This window comes from Corapipo altera, unplaced genomic scaffold, assembly GCF_003945725.1.
Source record: "Corapipo altera isolate COAL_440 unplaced genomic scaffold, ASM394572v1 22b, whole genome shotgun sequence".
Lineage (NCBI taxonomy): Eukaryota > Metazoa > Chordata > Aves > Passeriformes > Pipridae > Corapipo > Corapipo altera.
The window spans coordinates 1,728,308-1,745,427 of NW_020884876.1; the positions used below are offsets into that span (position 1 = coordinate 1,728,308).

The 17,120-nt window shown below is 36.4% G+C and overlaps 2 protein-coding genes across 3 annotated transcripts in view; both read right to left on the reverse strand.

Annotated features, from left to right (window-relative positions):
• Window positions 1–1,940: 1,940 nt before the first annotated feature.
• LRRC66 (leucine rich repeat containing 66) lies at window positions 1,941–10,460 on the reverse strand. Of its 2 annotated transcripts, XM_027635955.1 has the most exons (5): window positions 10,319–10,460; window positions 9,595–10,095; window positions 7,085–7,254; window positions 6,225–6,552; window positions 1,941–4,830 (listed from the first exon to the last, which is right to left on the reverse strand). In XM_027635955.1, the coding sequence occupies exons 2-5, from the start codon at window positions 10,088–10,090 to the stop codon at window positions 2,150–2,152; spliced, it is 3,675 nt and encodes a 1,224-aa protein (XP_027491756.1). In that variant the 5' UTR covers window positions 10,091–10,095; window positions 10,319–10,460; the 3' UTR covers window positions 1,941–2,149. The 2 variants fall into 2 exon arrangements, with proteins under 2 accessions (XP_027491756.1, XP_027491754.1); XM_027635953.1 differs by having other exon boundaries at window positions 9,595–10,460.
• Window positions 10,461–10,585: 125 nt separating this feature from the next.
• SGCB (sarcoglycan beta) overlaps window positions 10,586–17,120 on the reverse strand; it is a 7,064-nt gene continuing 529 nt past the window's right edge. The window contains exons 2-6 of the mRNA XM_027635965.1: window positions 16,214–16,428; window positions 15,181–15,366; window positions 14,877–15,068; window positions 14,217–14,348; window positions 10,586–13,393 (exon numbers count right to left, since the gene is read on the reverse strand). Of these exons, the coding sequence (XP_027491766.1) occupies window positions 13,190–13,393; window positions 14,217–14,348; window positions 14,877–15,068; window positions 15,181–15,366; window positions 16,214–16,393 (894 nt within the window). The 5' untranslated portion in view covers window positions 16,394–16,428 and the 3' untranslated portion in view covers window positions 10,586–13,189. The remainder of the gene's footprint in view (window positions 13,394–14,216; window positions 14,349–14,876; window positions 15,069–15,180; window positions 15,367–16,213; window positions 16,429–17,120) is intronic.

A 17,120-nucleotide genomic window follows, 5' to 3' on the forward strand; every position in this document is an offset into this window, starting at 1 on the left:
ATGAGCTTTACTGAAAGCTGGCTGGGGATGCGAAGAAAAGTGCTGGTTGTGAGGAAATACTGTTCTGTTTTCTGCTTCTGGTGGTTCTGTAACTGTTCCTACAAGGATCTGCTCTTAAATTAACCAGTTCTTCACTTCTAGACAGCCTCTAAAAACAATTGGATTTTATGTCACACACTAATCTCAGAGAACAGCAGCCATAAATTCAGTAGAAGCCAAGGCATTACATGACTGTTGAGATTATGTGGGGATTAGGAGAGAAAAATTGCAGTAGAATAGTAGCATTTACAGACACTTAATCAAGGAACGTGTTGTATTGGGAAACATACTTTATTTCAGATTTACTGTATATTTAACCTTTCTGGGATGTTTTTTTTGCAGATTTGAGTGTTTTGTCATTTAATTCTTGTCTACTTATAGTGTACAAACAATTCTGGACAGTTAAATGTGTAGAACTTTTTCCCATGTTTGAAAAACAGAAAACAAAATCAGACCTTTTAAAATAATGAATAATTTGATAATGAATTATCAGTTTTTTTCAGAAGATGATTGCGTCCATGGTTCCTGAGCAGACTCCTACCAAAGGAATGGTACCTACTCTAAATAAACTTATTAGTTACCAGTTTACATATCACTGAATACTGGAGCATAAAGAAATTCTTTAGGAACTGTTTGGAAAACAAGTTCATCTGTGTGAATGACAGCAGATTCATTGCTTGTAATTGAATTACAGGTGTTACTGACTGCAGTTATTTGCAAATACTGTAGTGACCTAAATCAAATCTGTAAAATACCTGCCTGAAATTGCCATATAATCTAGTCTGAGTTGTATGAGAGATTTTGAGTAAATTGGTCAGCAAAAAAACCCAAAAGAAATCAACAGGAGATTTAAGCATAGATGATTTGGTCAGTAATTTTATAACGGATAATTGTAATGCTCGATATGTAAAATAATTATTTAAAAGGAACTCAAGGCTCTAAAGAAAATACTTTTCAAAAGGTCAAATAGTGTAAGTACTGGTCGTCTTCAGTTGCTTTTACTTGCCTCATAAGGTTTATGCAGTAGCTTTCTTTTTAGTTCCAAGCATGTGAAGCTAACAAAAATTACTGGCTTCTGTCAGTGTCTCTTTGTTCTTGCCTAGTTTTCTCTTTAAAGTTTCAGTGATGTAGCATGCCATTGAACTTGCTCCTCATTGGATGGAATTGAAACGTGTTCCTTCATCTTGGTGTTTTTAGTGAGTTGTGTCTTCCCCAGAGTTGCTAGCCAGCCTCTTGCATTTTCGTGTAACTTGGGTCTGCTCCCCCTCATGGTAACATTTCCCTTCAAGGACTGTGTCAGGGGTGCTGCGTATGTTGAAAGGGCTTTGGACCATATTCAGAGAAAATTTTACTTTACAGTTGTTATCTTTTGGCTTAGATAAAGTTACTCTATATCAAGCGACTAATATTCTAATACAGCAGTTTTGGAACTGCTCTTGATTTGCCCCTCTTAAGTAAAATCCTGAAGTCTTTTTTTTAAATTACCCTGCCCATGTCATCTCATCTGCAGACTACAAGTGATGTCCTGTCATAGCTACATCTCCATAACTGACTTTTCTGCAAGGATTGAATTCTATAGTGTTTCTCTGAGAAAAGTGGTTTTCATTATTCTTTATGTCTTGCCAAGTTAAAAAGTAATTTTTTAAATGTAATTGAATACTGCTTGGACTTACCTGTCTTTGCAAAACTGAGGGAATTCATAGACAATCCACAAATTTGGCTCAAAAAGCAGAAGACAGTAATATGTACTATTTCACTGTATAGGGTGAGTACCACAGGAAAACACAGTAATAGTAATGATGTCACGATAATTTCAATGTTTACATTTATTTTAGACAAAGAGAGACAAAACAGTGCATATCTGAAGCAAATTCCAATGGAAAATAATGTATTAAAACTAACAACAATGAGAAAGTAAATATATACTATAACTCAGCAAAAACTTTATTATCTAATGTTCTAGAGTTGTTTTTCATAAAATCTGTTACTGATTTTTTTTTTTTGCAAGTACCTTTCTAAACAAAAGCCACTTCACTTTGAAACAAAATAATTTTTGCAATTGCTGTAATGACATAAACATTGTGGGAGCTTAGTATTACAATTCTGTGTCTCAGCTATTGAAGTTTGTTTTCCTGCTTTGCAAAATATTAGAGAATCCATCAAACGCTCTTTTCTTCTTAACAAAAAACGGCTCCTGTCCTATATTTGTCTGACTTTCTTGACTGAGATTTTCACTGGAAATCTGGAGGTGTTCTACAGCTGTTGTAGAATTATTTCCCAGTTCTGTCAAAGTGGTGTCATCTTCCATGTTGCTGGAATCAACGCTTTTAGACATTATATCTCCTGTAGGCTTTTGTGGGAATGAATGTGAACTGTATTGTGTGTTTTCATTGAAGAAACCTTGTGGGACTGAGAAGGAATATGCATCCTTGTCACTCTGATCCAGTTGGAAATGACCATGTGTTGTGAACACTGACTGTGTTTTCCCAGAAGTAGGGAGATGCAGCAGATCTGCTATAAGATTGTAAGATTGTGTTTCTTCAGGCAGACTGCAGTTGCTGGTATCCTGTAATTCTGTGTATCCATCACAGTTTTTTTCATCAAAACCTCTTTCCATTTTATCTGCCCAAGCCCTAGTTGTGTTTTCTTGTTTCCCCTGTGGTAGCAAGTCTTCTTGCTGTGTAATAACCATGAAATGTTTTTCAGCTCTATGTTCAGACAGCGACTGAAGAGATGATTCATTGCTGGAATGCAGCAGCGATGTTTTTCTAATGATTTCATTCAAACCAATATCAATGGGAGCAAAAATAAAGTCATTGTCCTCAGATGTATGCATGTCTCTTCTTAATGTGATATCTGCTTCTCCATGATTCTTTTCAGGGGCGTTCCTGGCTATGCTCTCGTCTGTACTTCCCTCTGGTGCATTTTCTTTTTGTTCAGTGGGACTGAAGCCGAGGGAATGCTGTAGTCTGGTGGGAAGCGGATACAGCTGCAATTCAGCCTCTTTAGGAGTGTTCTCTGTGTCATACGTGGGAGAATGTTTTAGTGAAAGTACCGTGTTACCAAAATCCATACTTTGACTGTGGAGAGAATCAGAAATAGAGTTTTGTACTGTCGACTCTGCATTAGTAAAATAATCAAATGCCCCTGGAACTTCTTGACTTGAAGAACTAATTGTATCTGGATCTGACATGCTTACGTGGCCACCATGTTTATCAGTGTAAGGGGATGTTGTTTCACACGTGGTGGTATCTGATCCATAATTAATAGTGGTTTCAAAATGTGCAGCGTTCTCATCTTCATTTTTTCCAATATGCTGAACTTCAGCAGCAATATTTGGAGACTCTGGCAGTGTTGAGAGCTTCTCTGTTCCACTATTTGTATTGGCTTCCTCTAGTGATGACTGACAAACTGGCAGGTTGTCACTGACATCAACACTGACATCAGGTTGTTCCAGTTCAAAGTCTTCTAAAGAACTACAGTCACTCAGTGAGAATGGAGTCCCTTCATCTGAAGAACTATCACCAAATATATCTGCTGAAGCATCTTTTTCGTTTGAACATATCCTTTTACACTCTGTAACAGGAAAGTTTTCTGTTGTTTCACAGCTGCTTAAATTCTCAATATCTGTGTCACTTTTGGAGACATCGGGTAAGGTAAAATCTCCCACATCACTAGGTATATTTAAGTTGCTGTCTAGACCAAGTTGTTCATCACAGCCTTGCCTTCCATGCATAAATTTTGTAGTGTGTGTGGGTTCATTATGCGAAACTATACCTTTTCTTTCTGGAGGATCTGGTGTAGCCTTTGTGATCTCGGAATACAACAGAACAGAGTTGTTGCTTACTTTGCTGTTTCTAGAGTCTTGTGCAACTGAATGTGTTTGTACTGTGGAAAATGGAAAATCAGTTTCTCCCTTCTCTGAATTTGAAGAGTCGTGATTTGAGTAAGGGTCAGCATTCAGTCTCCTGGGTATGGGAGGGATCCTGCTCTTCTCTGAGTCTTGGTTGTTTGTATATGTTGAATCTTTCCAAAATGCAGTGGTATTACTCATTAATTGTCTTGGTGTTACTTCATTGCTGTTCTGGTACTCTGTCCTTACAGAAAATAGTCCATTATCATAAACATCTACACTTTCATAATTGTCAGTACTATTTTGGATTTCTGAAAATACTGTTTTTTTCTTCATGTTGATCTCAGCATTGCTTTGTTTCTGGTATTCTGCACCATTACCAGTGACATTTTCATATGAAGTAGAAGTTTCTATAGGAAAAATGTGTGTGTTTCTTGAAGAATTCTCATCACAAATTAACACATTACGCTGTGTATTTGTTGGTTTGCTTGCAGAAAACTCTCTGCTCAAGGTTTCATCTGAAAAAGCTTGATTAGAATATGTATGTTCTGAACTTGAATTTTTATTCCTGTGCATGTGTCTCCACAGGCTCACCAGGTAGGGTCTGGCAAAAGCACCCAGACAAAAAGCACAAACAAATGTAATGAGCACTGAGAGGGAGACAGCCAGTGCAAGGTCTGACTCCGCTTTTTCTTGTCTATAGACAGTGTTAGTGTCCCGGGCTTTTCTAGCCAAAAATGTTGAAACCTTTTCTTTCACTTCTATATTGTAAATGAGATATTTCTCCTTTGTTGTATTAAAAATACAGAAATATAATCCTTCAGCAGTTTTCTCAGCATTGTATATCACTAAATTATTCCTTTTATTCAGTGTCATATGAGGAAGACTGTGATTTTTTGAAATTCTGCCTTTAGGTGTCCACCAAGAGATTCCATTATCTGAAATAAAAGAAAATACAAACTCAGTCTTTCTTAAAAACATAGGATACTTGGTTTGCAGGGTCAAGTTATTACTATAAGAACATACTCTGATCTATCTTTGATAATTTTGACAATTTATTATAAAATCCATTTTCTTTTTATCCATCCGTTGTCATTTTACATAGTACAAAGTCTGTCAAACCATCACATATTTTTATGTATACACCCCACCCCCCCCATTTAAAAACACAGTATATATGGGGTCTTAACAGCAAATTTTACAAGAAAAATGGTACGGGTGAGGGAGGAGGTCACTGAAATCATTTTAAGTATGTTCTGGGTTGTACTAGAAACAGCTGCTGATCTTCCTTGTGGAAGAGACATACTAACAACCAGCTGCTTTCCAGCATGGCCATGGTCACCGAATGCAGCTGTGGGATAAAACTTCACCTGTTGACTGTCAGGGTTTCAACCACTGTGAATTTCCTGTTACTGGTTTGACTCCAGCAAAAAGGTCTTAAATCAAGGATATTTGTATTGATTGAGCAATTGTTCCAAACTTTAGCTAGTGTGGGCCATGGCTGGTTGTTGGCTTTTGGAATATGTTTCAAGGTCGTATGTTCACCTTTGCCTTAGGTTTTGTTCCCAGCTGAATTTTGGTGCAATCCAGTGTGTTGATTTTAATCCAAGTTTCTGTGACTTTTCTTGTAAATAGACAAAGTAGGTGGCATTTCCAATATACCCAACATATTTTCATTTGGGGATGAAGTGTTCCCAGGGGCAAGCCTTACCACCCCCAAGTGCTGTTATTCCACTAGAGTTAAACCATTTTGCCTCAGTGCATATGACACATATACCTCCTACTCTAAGTCTGGTCTTTGTTTTCCACCTGCATGGAAAGTCTTGGCTCTGTAGGTTTTGTCTCTTGTACTTTAAGTGCTCTATATTAATTGTAAATGTAAGTGAAGTGTGCTACAGTAGCTGTACTTTTTAAGAAGGAATAGAAATCCTTTCCCTTGCAAACAAACTTTCATTTCCTTTTGCAGTTAGCTGAATACTGAAAACTGTTGCATCCTTCTCAGTTTTCTGCATGCCCTGGAAGTGCCATCTCACTGTTTGGTACTTTGTTTCAGTCCAAAATGAACTGATACATTTGCAACATACTACTTACTGAAATTTGTTTGTGTATAACTTGGCATCCTTATTAGTTTAATGTAAGGAAGGAGATGAAGCCTTTTTTGGGAAACATGACTTTCAAATATTCTAACCAGTATATTAATTGCATGTTAAATTGTTGTTCAGTTATTTTTAAACAGTAGCTTTAAAACCCCACTTTTAAACCCAGATTTCTTTGATCATTCTGCATGCATTGGGATTTTAGAGGATTTAGATGGAGTCCCTGATGTACATACCCCTTGTGTTGTCCAAGTTACAGTTCAGCACTGCTGTGTTCCCTGTTGGGATTGTAGCCCTCTTGAGCAAAACACTGTCCTTGCAGTGTAAATGGAAACTTGAAAGATACAGCAGAGGTTTCTGTGAATTGGCAAACTTATTGTATGAAAGCCTCCATTTTTTCCTTGTGGAGTCAAAAGGAAAATGAATTAAATGTTTAAAAGCATTTAGCCTGCAGTTAAATATCCAGGCATTATTTGATGAATACACTTCAAGTTGAAAGAAGTTCAAATTGATCAGTATTTGTGGCAGAGGGATTGTCAGAGGATTTTCACGGAGATCCACAACCTATTTGGGAATAATTCATAATTAATTTGATTAGTCTTACAATGGAATCCTTATTGCAACATCTACAATGTTTCTTTTAGTATACAAGCACTTTTGTAGTTATGCAAACAATACAACTATTTAGGATTTCAATAATATTGTTCTAAGGTTTTTAATGTACATGAAAATGATAAATTGTGGTATGTTTAGAATTCTTCCATTGTAGACCTACCTCTGTGTGAATGAGAAACTGCAGGGCTCTTGCCATGGAAAGAATTGGGGGTAGAAAAGTGTGTTTAAGGCAATTATGGATTGATTTGTACCATAGATAAATAGTGAATTGATGGTTATATTTTGTATATTTATGTGTGTGTTTTCCTATACATGAAAAGCAAATATATAAAAATATTATTGTCACCATTTGCTTTGGCTTTTATAATCGTACACTAATATTATAATCAGAGCAATATAATCATGCTGAAGAGTTGATAATTAATATCTTTAATGATGATTAACATAACATATTGAAGCAGTTGTAATATTGCTTTACAACCTGTAATTTGTTGAGATCCCTGAAGGCATCTGGATGAATTTTAGTTATCTTGTTGTTTTGCAGGTCAATGTCCTTCAGCTGTGAACAGTTTTGAAAATCCTTTGGGTCAATGTGTTGTATGCTATTGGATAACATACGGACAGTTTGTAAAGATTGCAGCAGGCCTAGTCCTAGGAAGAACAAAACTATGTTACATTTCATGTTCTTGTTTTCCCAATTGCATCAAGTGTCTTTATAAAATTCTTTGCAACAAAATTCCTTCCATTCCTGTCTATTGCAATGAGTGGCTGCAGCCTTTGTGTTATTATGCCTTTCCTAGTCAGTGGTTGTCCTGTTCTAAAAGTTGCATAGGATCAACAGCAAGCACATTAATACATTCACTGTCAATGCATGCTTTAAAAATTGACCCTTTCATAAAAGCAGTAACATTCCTGTGATCTCTGTACTTTAAGCATACTTCTCTGAAGAACTGGAGGTAGGAAAGGAGAAGCGTAAAAAGGGTGGAATATATTCAGTTTAAAAGATCCAGATATGTTAATTTTAGGTAAAAGATGGAGATACAAAAGGTGATACAGTATCTCCTATCCATTGCCATCTGCAATTTCATGGGAGTTTTTAATACGTGGAATTATTTGAATCATATTCATAGGATGTAAAACCTGACTGAAAACAAAAATGTGTTGTTTATGCTTGTCTGCCTGTGAATTATCCAGCATGGCAGTATATTCTTCAGTGTATCCTAGTTATGATAACATCTGTCTTGCACAAGGAGCCTTTTTGAATGCTGGAGATGCCTCATTTTTCTCAGGTGCTGTATAGGCAGCCCCTGAAGCTTCAGCCTGCAAGTTCCAGGGGGAAGGCAGACCCTTGAACACTCAGCATCACCACAGTGTGTAACACCTGACCATCACCCTGAATTGATTTTTGATCATACAGCATTGTTGAGAGCTACTTGTTCTTAAAAATTAAAAATTTTGCCCTTGGTGTCAGCTGCTTTACTGGAAATCTCTTTTTTCAGTTTGCAGTTCTGTTTGCCAAGCAATTGATCTTTGGTTTTATTATGAAAAGCAGAGGGAATGATTCATTCTTGCAGTAAAACTAGAGGTAGCTGATAGGGAAGGTGTTCAGAAGTTCTGGCAGTTCATAAATTCTTCCTTGCACCTGCATGAAGAATTGTACTTTGGATGCTTCCCTGAAGCTAAACTTGTGCTAAAAGTATACACTGGTAGGGTAGCAATGGGCAGCAGCCTGACTCCTGGGGTGGCAGCTGTGAGAAGGTTTCTGTGGGAAATCTTTGCTTTAGAACTGCAGTTTGTGTTTTCTTACCTGAGCTTAAAAACAAGAATGTCAGTGAAGTATTTTGGATGAGGAAAATAAAGTTCTAAACATGTATTTAAATGTATATGGGATTTAAGTATAACTTGAATTATTGTGGTACCATGCATAGCAATTTGACCTTTAACATCTAAAAATTGAGTCTCTTACAGAAAAGATTGATCTGTCTGACCCACTGAGGCATCCTCTAATGTGTAGTTATGTCTATCTAAATTTGCACCAATGTATTTTATAAAGTAAGCTTTTCTATATTGTCTGTATGACCTTACAGATACTACAAAATGATTAAGTGAAATGGATTTCCTGCATGGCAGAGAATTAATACCATAAAAGGAGAAAGCCAGAACTTTCTGGACCCTGTGTAGGTGCACACTTACTGCCTTTGTCTGACACTATGGGATAAGTGGGGTTTTTGTTTGTCATCCCATGTCCTCCTGTATTTTCAAACTCTAGAGCTAATGAATCTGATGATGTTATCAGAGATCAATAAATTCAACACATTATATAGGATAGGGGTGCTCATTCAGCACCTTCTGCTTCATTTAAAGAGTTAGGACAATGAGAATCATCCCTTTATGAGGATAAAGGCTAAGATGCCCTGCACAGCTCAGTGACCAGCAAAGCCTTTCTAAAAGTCTATCAAAACTTTACAGCCCTCTCCTCTTACACCAAGGTGTCACTTTCATTGGGTGTCAGATGGCATAGAGCAAAATTGTTTTGACTGAACAAAATATGTTTTCCTGTCTTCCTAAAATACGAAAATTGGATCAAGTTTTATTCAGAGTGTTGACTTTCTTCTGAAGGGCAATATAAAATTCATTATCCGCAATTTTCTTAATGTTACGGTTCACGACTGGTGAGGCTGGTGTCTTTCCAAAGATCCTTACTTCCCTTGCTATACAAAAAGCAAAAATACTGCTTGGGCTCTTACAGGGTAAACTTGATTACGTTTGACTGATATTAAGGCATTAGAGTTGCAAAAACTGTATAAAAAAAAATCCCCAACCTAAACCGGAACAATCCATTTGCTCTGTATTTGCAGGTGGAACTTTCCCTCACCTTAAGTATAACTAAATGAGAAAGTCACATTCTGAATTCAGTAAAATGTGTGAATTATACCCAAAACCAACTTACCCCTGGGAAGTCAGGTCCTTAAAGATTTTTGAAATGCTTACCTCTTGGAACTGTATTTAGATTATTTCTTTCAACTGACAATAGTTTTAAAGCAGGCAGGATACGATCAACAGTTCTGTATGTTTTAGACCCAGGTGCAGGCACAGGTGTGTCCAGTGTGAGGGTGTGGATGGCATTACCATTGAGGTTCAGAGTTTCTAAAACAGGTAAATTTGTACAAGTAGTTAAGAAGAGTTCAGAAATCAGGTTGTTACTGAGGTTCAGGTGTTTCAGCCTCCATTCTTCATTTCTTCCATCAGCGCACAGAAAAGTTTTAATATTATTGTAACTAAAATCAGCCACTATTGTTGTTCGTGATATATCTTCTGGAATAGCAGATGTTCTGGTAAAAGAACAATTGAGTAGGAACTCCCCATCCCACTGGCATTCTGAATGGTGATGTGTAGCAAGAAGAATCTGCTGTGACTTGGTTCCCACTGATCCAGGAAGATTAAAATAAAGGACCACAGCTATGACACTCAAGTGAAGGTTATCCATAGTATCTATATGTAAAATGTAAAATTATAGTTAAATTCAGCATAACAAGAATTCAGTAGAAAGCGGAAATACTTTGACATTAAAAAAAATCAACAGCAAATAACCAAAGCATTACCAACATTCTGCCTTAAACATTCAGTCTTGGAGTCTTACCTATTTTTCAAAAAGAACATTCATAAACTGGTAACCTTCCCCCTCCCTCCACCTCTCCCAAAAAACAATTAGAACCTTTTCTTTCTTTTCCAACCCTCTGTTCAAGAAACACAACTTCTCAGGAGCTTGTGAACTAACAACAGTGGAGACTTTTGAACTCTGCTTCAGGTATCATACACAATTACCATTGAACAAAGTCCACTGGATACAATCCATGACAAATAGGTGTGGATTGACTTTCATAATTACAGGTAATAAAACACCAGTTTCCCTGTCAATAACAGAACAATGTATTTTTAATGAAAAACTATAATCTTAGAAATAAGAATGCTGAAGCACAACTGCATCTTAGAATTTATTGTTTCATTTCAAAACAAAGATTAGAAATTCTATTGTCTTTCACCCATTGAAACAACTACCACCTTTACATATGCTGAGAACTCTTCACATGCAAGTTGTTTCAGCGTACCCAGTATGGCATTTTACAGAGGCATGTAGAATGCACTTTAAACACACAGAATCTGTGGGACTGAAATAATGTGCCACACAATATGTTTTAAATACATATAAAAAAATGTACCTTAGGCAGTTAGTTAGAAGACGTACAAGTAAATGCACAACACAAGGTGTGTGTGTTGCCAACATTTCTCAAACTGTGTAATATAAATATAAAACATATTAGCGATACATAAACAGTGGGTAGCAAATTGATAATTTATTTCATTTGTTACTTGTATTATTGGTTTTGCTACATTTTAACCAAAAATATTCACACTTCAAAACCAATTCTCCAGACCATGATTTAAGAGTACCTTTGTGACAAATCTTCAAGCTACACTGCATACAGTCTTTTAAAATGAACTTTTGATAATTATAGGAATCCAATACTAGCATACAGGCATGTTAGTATTAACCAGGGAAGAGCTTAAGTATGCTCTTTGTGTGTAACCTACTTGACCGAGGCAGTATCTGTCATTTGCAAGATCTATTTCAGCTCTGAGGAAACTGATCTTTTTAAAATGTATTTATATATATATGTGTACATATATATATATATATAAATAAAGTGACAAACTTCCATTAGCATGAGAGTGAGAATTATAAAAATGTTTATTTCCTCCTCTTAACTGTAACTAAATGCTAAATGAGGCACTGCTTAGCAGTAAAGATAGGTGCACGTTTTCAGCAAAATGGGTGTGAAGTGTTTAATAACTATTAACTCTAGTAAAACTATGAAGTTCATGAAGGCATTACACAAAATGTTAGTACTTTCCCATAATCTTTAATATGAGCAACTCAGTGTCTTTTGCTACATTTCATTCTGCTTATTCTGATTTTGTCAGAACAGCTCCAGTGCTGTGCAGCCTCAAAACCCCAACAATTACTGAGCATCAAAATCCAGCTTTGCCTTTGAGCAGTGATGGAAACACAACCCCTCTGACTTCCTGTGTGGTATAATACCTGACTTAAGGATCCCCCTCCAGAAATCAATTTCTCCCATACACATCCTGCCTGAAGACTTGCTGACTTCCAGTAAATTTGGGAACTGGGACCTTAGATGTGAAGTTCTTGTTACAGCAGAAGCTGGTTCGTATTTTATGGAATTCTATGTACTTTGAGTGCTGTAAAACAAGGGTAGATAGTTTATCTTCCCAGAACAAATGACCAGTTCTGAAGTTAACTTGTAACATTCGCACAACATTTAGGAAAAGAAGTGTGTTCTTATCTAGAAAAGCTTGTTGCAAAGTCACTTTTGTGGCCTCCATTATTAAGGTTATTTGATGCTGCTGCAAAACATTAAAAAGCTATTTTAAACTGAAGAAATATGTGGATGGGGAAAGGAGCAGTCTTATAAATAGCTGGTCTATTTTTTAGCACAAGACACCTTACTGCTGCAAAAGCAGTTACAAGGCTGCAATAGGCCCCAGTTCACCACACTTCCACTGCTGACAGATTCCAATACACATGTATATACTCTGCTGTCATACCATCACATTTAGAATTACAGATCTGCAGTTCAACTTCAGAATTTAATTCTGAGGTTTTGAGTAATGCATCAGTAATGACCTTTATGGGGAAAGAGAGATGATCTCAGACACTGCTGCAACAGTGATGCTTTAGGTTATTACTCAAGACACTATTCACATTAAAGCACCCAGGAAAACACTATTTTTGGGTAGTGAGCAAGTTATATCTTTAAAAATGTATTTCTAATATAAACATGTTTTATAAATACTTCACATAAATTAAGCATCTGCAGAATGCCTTAACAGTACAGAGAGAATGAGAGCTCAAGCAACACTTGAATAACTGCAAGACTATTTCAAAATTCAAGTGAAATTTGCACACTTGGTATTACTTTGCAAATATGATTTATGATTTTTTTTTTTAATCACAGGAGAATAAGTGGCAGAAATAATACGATATTTACAGTGAATCTGCCATTACCCCTCACTTAGTATGCATCTGGTAAACCACGTAAGTTCGGGGGAAATCATTGTATCAACAGGAAATGGAGAGAAGACAAAAATCTGCCACTTCAGCCATCCTAGGCAAACTCACTTCCAGCAACAAGTTGACATTCCTCTTGAAGTACTTCAGATCACAGTCATGTTGTCAGCAGTCCTCGAGGTCTTGGGACGTAGGACAAAAACCTCTAAAGGCAACTGAAGGCAGTAAATGTTGTTGCTAAGATCATGTTCTTTAAATATATTCAAGAAGGTACTTCAGTGTGCACATACCCTGAGAGCTTACTGAATCAGTGCCACTCTTGCAGCTAGCGGGATGAAAACATAATACTTCTGACCGTAACAGCCTTTCCTAAAAAATGTTATGTAAGAAATGTTAGTATAAACTGCTGTAAAAACAGAAATCCTTGAAGGCATGCAATTACTTCATACAAATACATGTAAACACCAAAGAGAACTCTCCTGGCAGTGGTTTGCTTTAGTGTGTGGCTCCACACGGATTGACAGAGGTCTGACAGCCCATGTTATAACCTGTCACCTGAACCTTGAACAGTGTCCCATCCGCACACATACAGAGCTTGAAACGCAGCCAGTTGCCATTATTGAACTGTTCCCCATAGGAAGAACTTGGCAGTCGTGATGGGCTGACCATCACAGTTCCGTTCAGGATAATGCTGTTTTCCTATTAAGGAGGAGAGAAAAAAAAAGTACAATTTCTAATTTAAACAAGGCAGGTTACTTTTGAGAAGGAAAAGCTGGTTTAACAAATAAATGACATCTTTAGGACAGCTGCAGAACCAACACAGTAAAATAGGTATGTATGAAAAGGTTTAATTTTTTAATGGAAATTATAATAATGCTCATGGATGTCTCAACTATGCAAAGCAACTGTGCTTTTCTCACATATTTCTCAACTATGCAAAGCAATGTACTTTGCTGTTCCAGTGGTAGGTCATTACTGAGACAGCAGAAGTGTGGCTTTTCACTTTACAGACCTCTTAGCAAATGCAGTAAATCTAAAAATATGGATGTGAAATGGTAATCAGTGTTTGAATTCACGTAGGAAATTCGTTCACACTTGAAATGCAAGTGCATATACCTCTGTTTTTTATCCTCCTTTAACCTTTTTCATCATTCCATATGCCCTGTAGTCTCCAAAAATCTTAAAGGAATGCTAATGAGTCTTACTGTGGCAGCACAGAAGGTAGTGCTTCTAACTGGCAAAGGTTACTGACCACTGAAAAGCTTCCAGAAGAGAAAATTAATTCCCTTTGGTATTTTTTCCAGGGCAGAGGCCAATAGCTTGGCCTTAATTATATTATGGGGTTTTTGTGTCTTAACAGTAGAAAATCACTGTTACCTGAAAACTACTGAACGACTACTTCATCATGGCTAGGCTTTCAACAAAGACTTGGGAAGGGCTCTACCCACAAAGCTACATCAGTTCACTATCAGCCTGAATTTGAAACTAAACTATTCAAAAAATGCTGATTTGAAATACTTACTGCTTTAAGTTCCATGTTACCTCCCATTCGAAACTCAATGGTCTTGCCTGTAATGAAAACACCTTCATTTCCACGGACAATAGCACGGCCATCGACCTTTATGTTTAGATCACTGGTTGCATTGCTGGTAATCTAAGAATATAACACACAAAAAAAGTGTATTACAGATCAATGAAAATGTGTCACTTCTATTTGTCTGAGTAGCTTAATTACCTTAAAAGTATTGCTACACAATTTAATAAAAAATGTCAATGTACTTCTTCCCTTCTGCCATTATGCCTGCAAACCTTCTGCCTATTTATTATTTTCCACATTCACATTTAAAACGAGAATTACTTAATTTTGTAAGGCATGTAAAATAGTTTATTTTTGTGGTAAAAATAACAATTCATATGACAATTTCATAGCATACATGGCTAACACTTGTAGCAAATACATGCTTCCTTTTAGGACTGATTATGTAAACTTACCCCTCTGATTTCACTTAATATGTTACTTCTATGTATTTATAGGTTTGGGGTTTTTTTTTCTGGGACAGGGCTGCTCAATGCTTCCTAAGGCACACTTAACCCTCTATAAAATAACTAGTGCTACTCTCCTGTTATACAAACAAAGTATGCACTGTATTCTCATTAATTATAAAAAGCAAGAGAGACATACCCTCTCTGTAGAGGCCTTTTGTACATTCAAGATTTTAACTCCATTTGGCAGATGAAACTCATGAGTTTCATAGTCTGTGCTGAACAAGGTATTTTGTGTCCGTGGGTCAACAAATTCCATGCCAATATCACTGGTTATAGAAGTTTTGTCTTTTTCCACACTAAGCTTGGTTGTTCCTTGCTGAAATACAATCTTCAGAAAAAAAGTCATTAGGTTAATAAAGTTTCAAATATAACATTTATTAGTGAGGTAAGTGTAATTCCCTAGTGTTGCTCACAGACTTTCAATTCATGGTAAAACTTACAGGCTGATTATTCCCAGTGATCACCAAGTCTTCATTCCGTCTCCCTCCTACAGTGCTTTTATATAAGGGATGTATAACACCCATGTCAGACACTTGCTTAAACCGCAACAAGCCACTCTCATGGAATTCCATACTGTCACAACCATTGGGACCGATTCGAATTACTGCCCAGATAACCAGGGTAATCTGAAAGAGAAACAGATTTTAAAAGATTAAGTTGATTGTTTGTATCTTTCTACAAGAAGTACGGTATTAACTATATGTTTCATTTGAAACAATTATTAATGCTAGTGTTGAAGTGAGCTTTAGGTGTGAATTTACTTTAGTCTGTTTAATTCCATCATAACACATTTAATTATGAAATGCATTTTACATTAATTTTAGACTTATCTGGAACAGTAACTAAAATGATTTTTATATATATATATATATGAAAATATTAAATCCAGAATTATATATTTTTTCTGTTTAAGGGTAATCATGGTAGTATTGGCTAAGCAAGTTTCCTGAACAGCTCAGCTCAGTACATACTTAACCCTGACCTAGAAAAATGCACCCTCCCAGGTGGTCATCCAGTTACAAAAAACAATTCATTACTTCTCCTTGACCAAGCAATAAAGAGGTGGTAATTACAACAATGAAGCTTTAGATTGCAGTGCCTGGTTAATTCTGAATGCTCACGTGCAGAATGCTCAGCTCTGTTATGTAAAATGTTCCTGACATATATCCTGAATGCATTTGTACTAATAATACTTTGCATGGAGTGACACTTGGAAGGTTTCTAATTCTTTCCTGCATAAACAGTAAGTTCCTTGCTGAGATCTTGGTAACTGAATTTACATGGCTGAATTTACAAGATTCTTCCATCTAATCTTGTTCAGGCTACAAAAGAACAAGAAAGGAATGAGAAAAATGAGAATCTCCTTCAGTACATTTTAAGCCCTCAGCCATACTAGAAAAGGTTTATTTCTCTAATAAACCATCACAATGAAATATGACCTAATGTTGCTTACAGTGTAAGTATTATACTCACAATCAGATTGATGACGGCCAAAATAAAAAGAACAACAATCACACATATGGCCAAGTTGCCTTTCCTGCCACGTAACCCTGTCTTATGGAGACGGTCTTCATCAATTGGAATGTATCCTGCTTTGAAGTTACTGTTGTGCTCCTTATTAACATTCCTGCGTTCCACAGCCTTCTCTCGCATAGACTTCTTCACCGGGCCATTAGAACTTTGCTGTAACACAAAGCATGGATTAGTTTTAAAAGGCATGTCAATTCACCAAAATGACACACGTATATGTATGCCAAAAATATAAATCTGAATTGACTAGTGTAACATAGTACATGTTACATTCAATATTAGATTTCAGTCTGCCACTCTGTACTTAGCATACGTGCTTAGAGCCACAGCAATCTCTGCTAACACAATGACTAAGTTTAAAATCCAGGTATTTTCAGACAATATATGGGTTTAGATCTCATTTTTATTATGGCAGATAGAAATTATTAATGACACTGCTGCAGCAAAAAAACCCAAAGCAGTTGTAAAAGAGCTTCATCAAGTTTTTACCTCTCACGGAAGATAGAGGAGATAATCCTGCAGGTCATTCGCCAATATACAGGATTTTAGCTCACATATGACAGACTCTCAATTAGTCTATTCAAAAGGTGTGTGGTGAATACAGTTTTTAAGTTAGTTTGATAGTGTGATAAACAAAGTCTCGAGTTTCTATAAGTTTTTGAATAATAGTTTATTATATGGTAAAAGCAAGCAGCCATCTGGGTGACAGAAATGGGACCAGTTTCCCAAATCTGCACACCCCTACTACAGGGTACATTTAGTATTTATCTTAGCTACTTCATGCATATTAATTATATCATATACATATACATTCTACAGGTTTTTGCTAAGTATTTAATATATGGGTTTT

What these genes read in the sequence shown, in the direction of transcription:
- LRRC66 (XM_027635955.1), bottom strand. Translation starts at nt 10,090, where the DNA reads ATGGATAACCTTCACTTGAGTGTCATAGCTGTGGTCCTTTATTTTAAT. An exon ending in TCTAAATACAGTTCCAAGAG is followed by an intron (nt 7,255 to 9,594) that starts GTAAGCATTTCA and finishes TGTTCTTCCTAG; the next exon opens with GACTAGGCCTGCTGCAATCT. An exon ending in GGGATCTCAACAAATTACAG is followed by an intron (nt 6,553 to 7,084) that starts GTTGTAAAGCAA and finishes ATTCCCAAATAG; the next exon opens with GTTGTGGATCTCCGTGAAAA.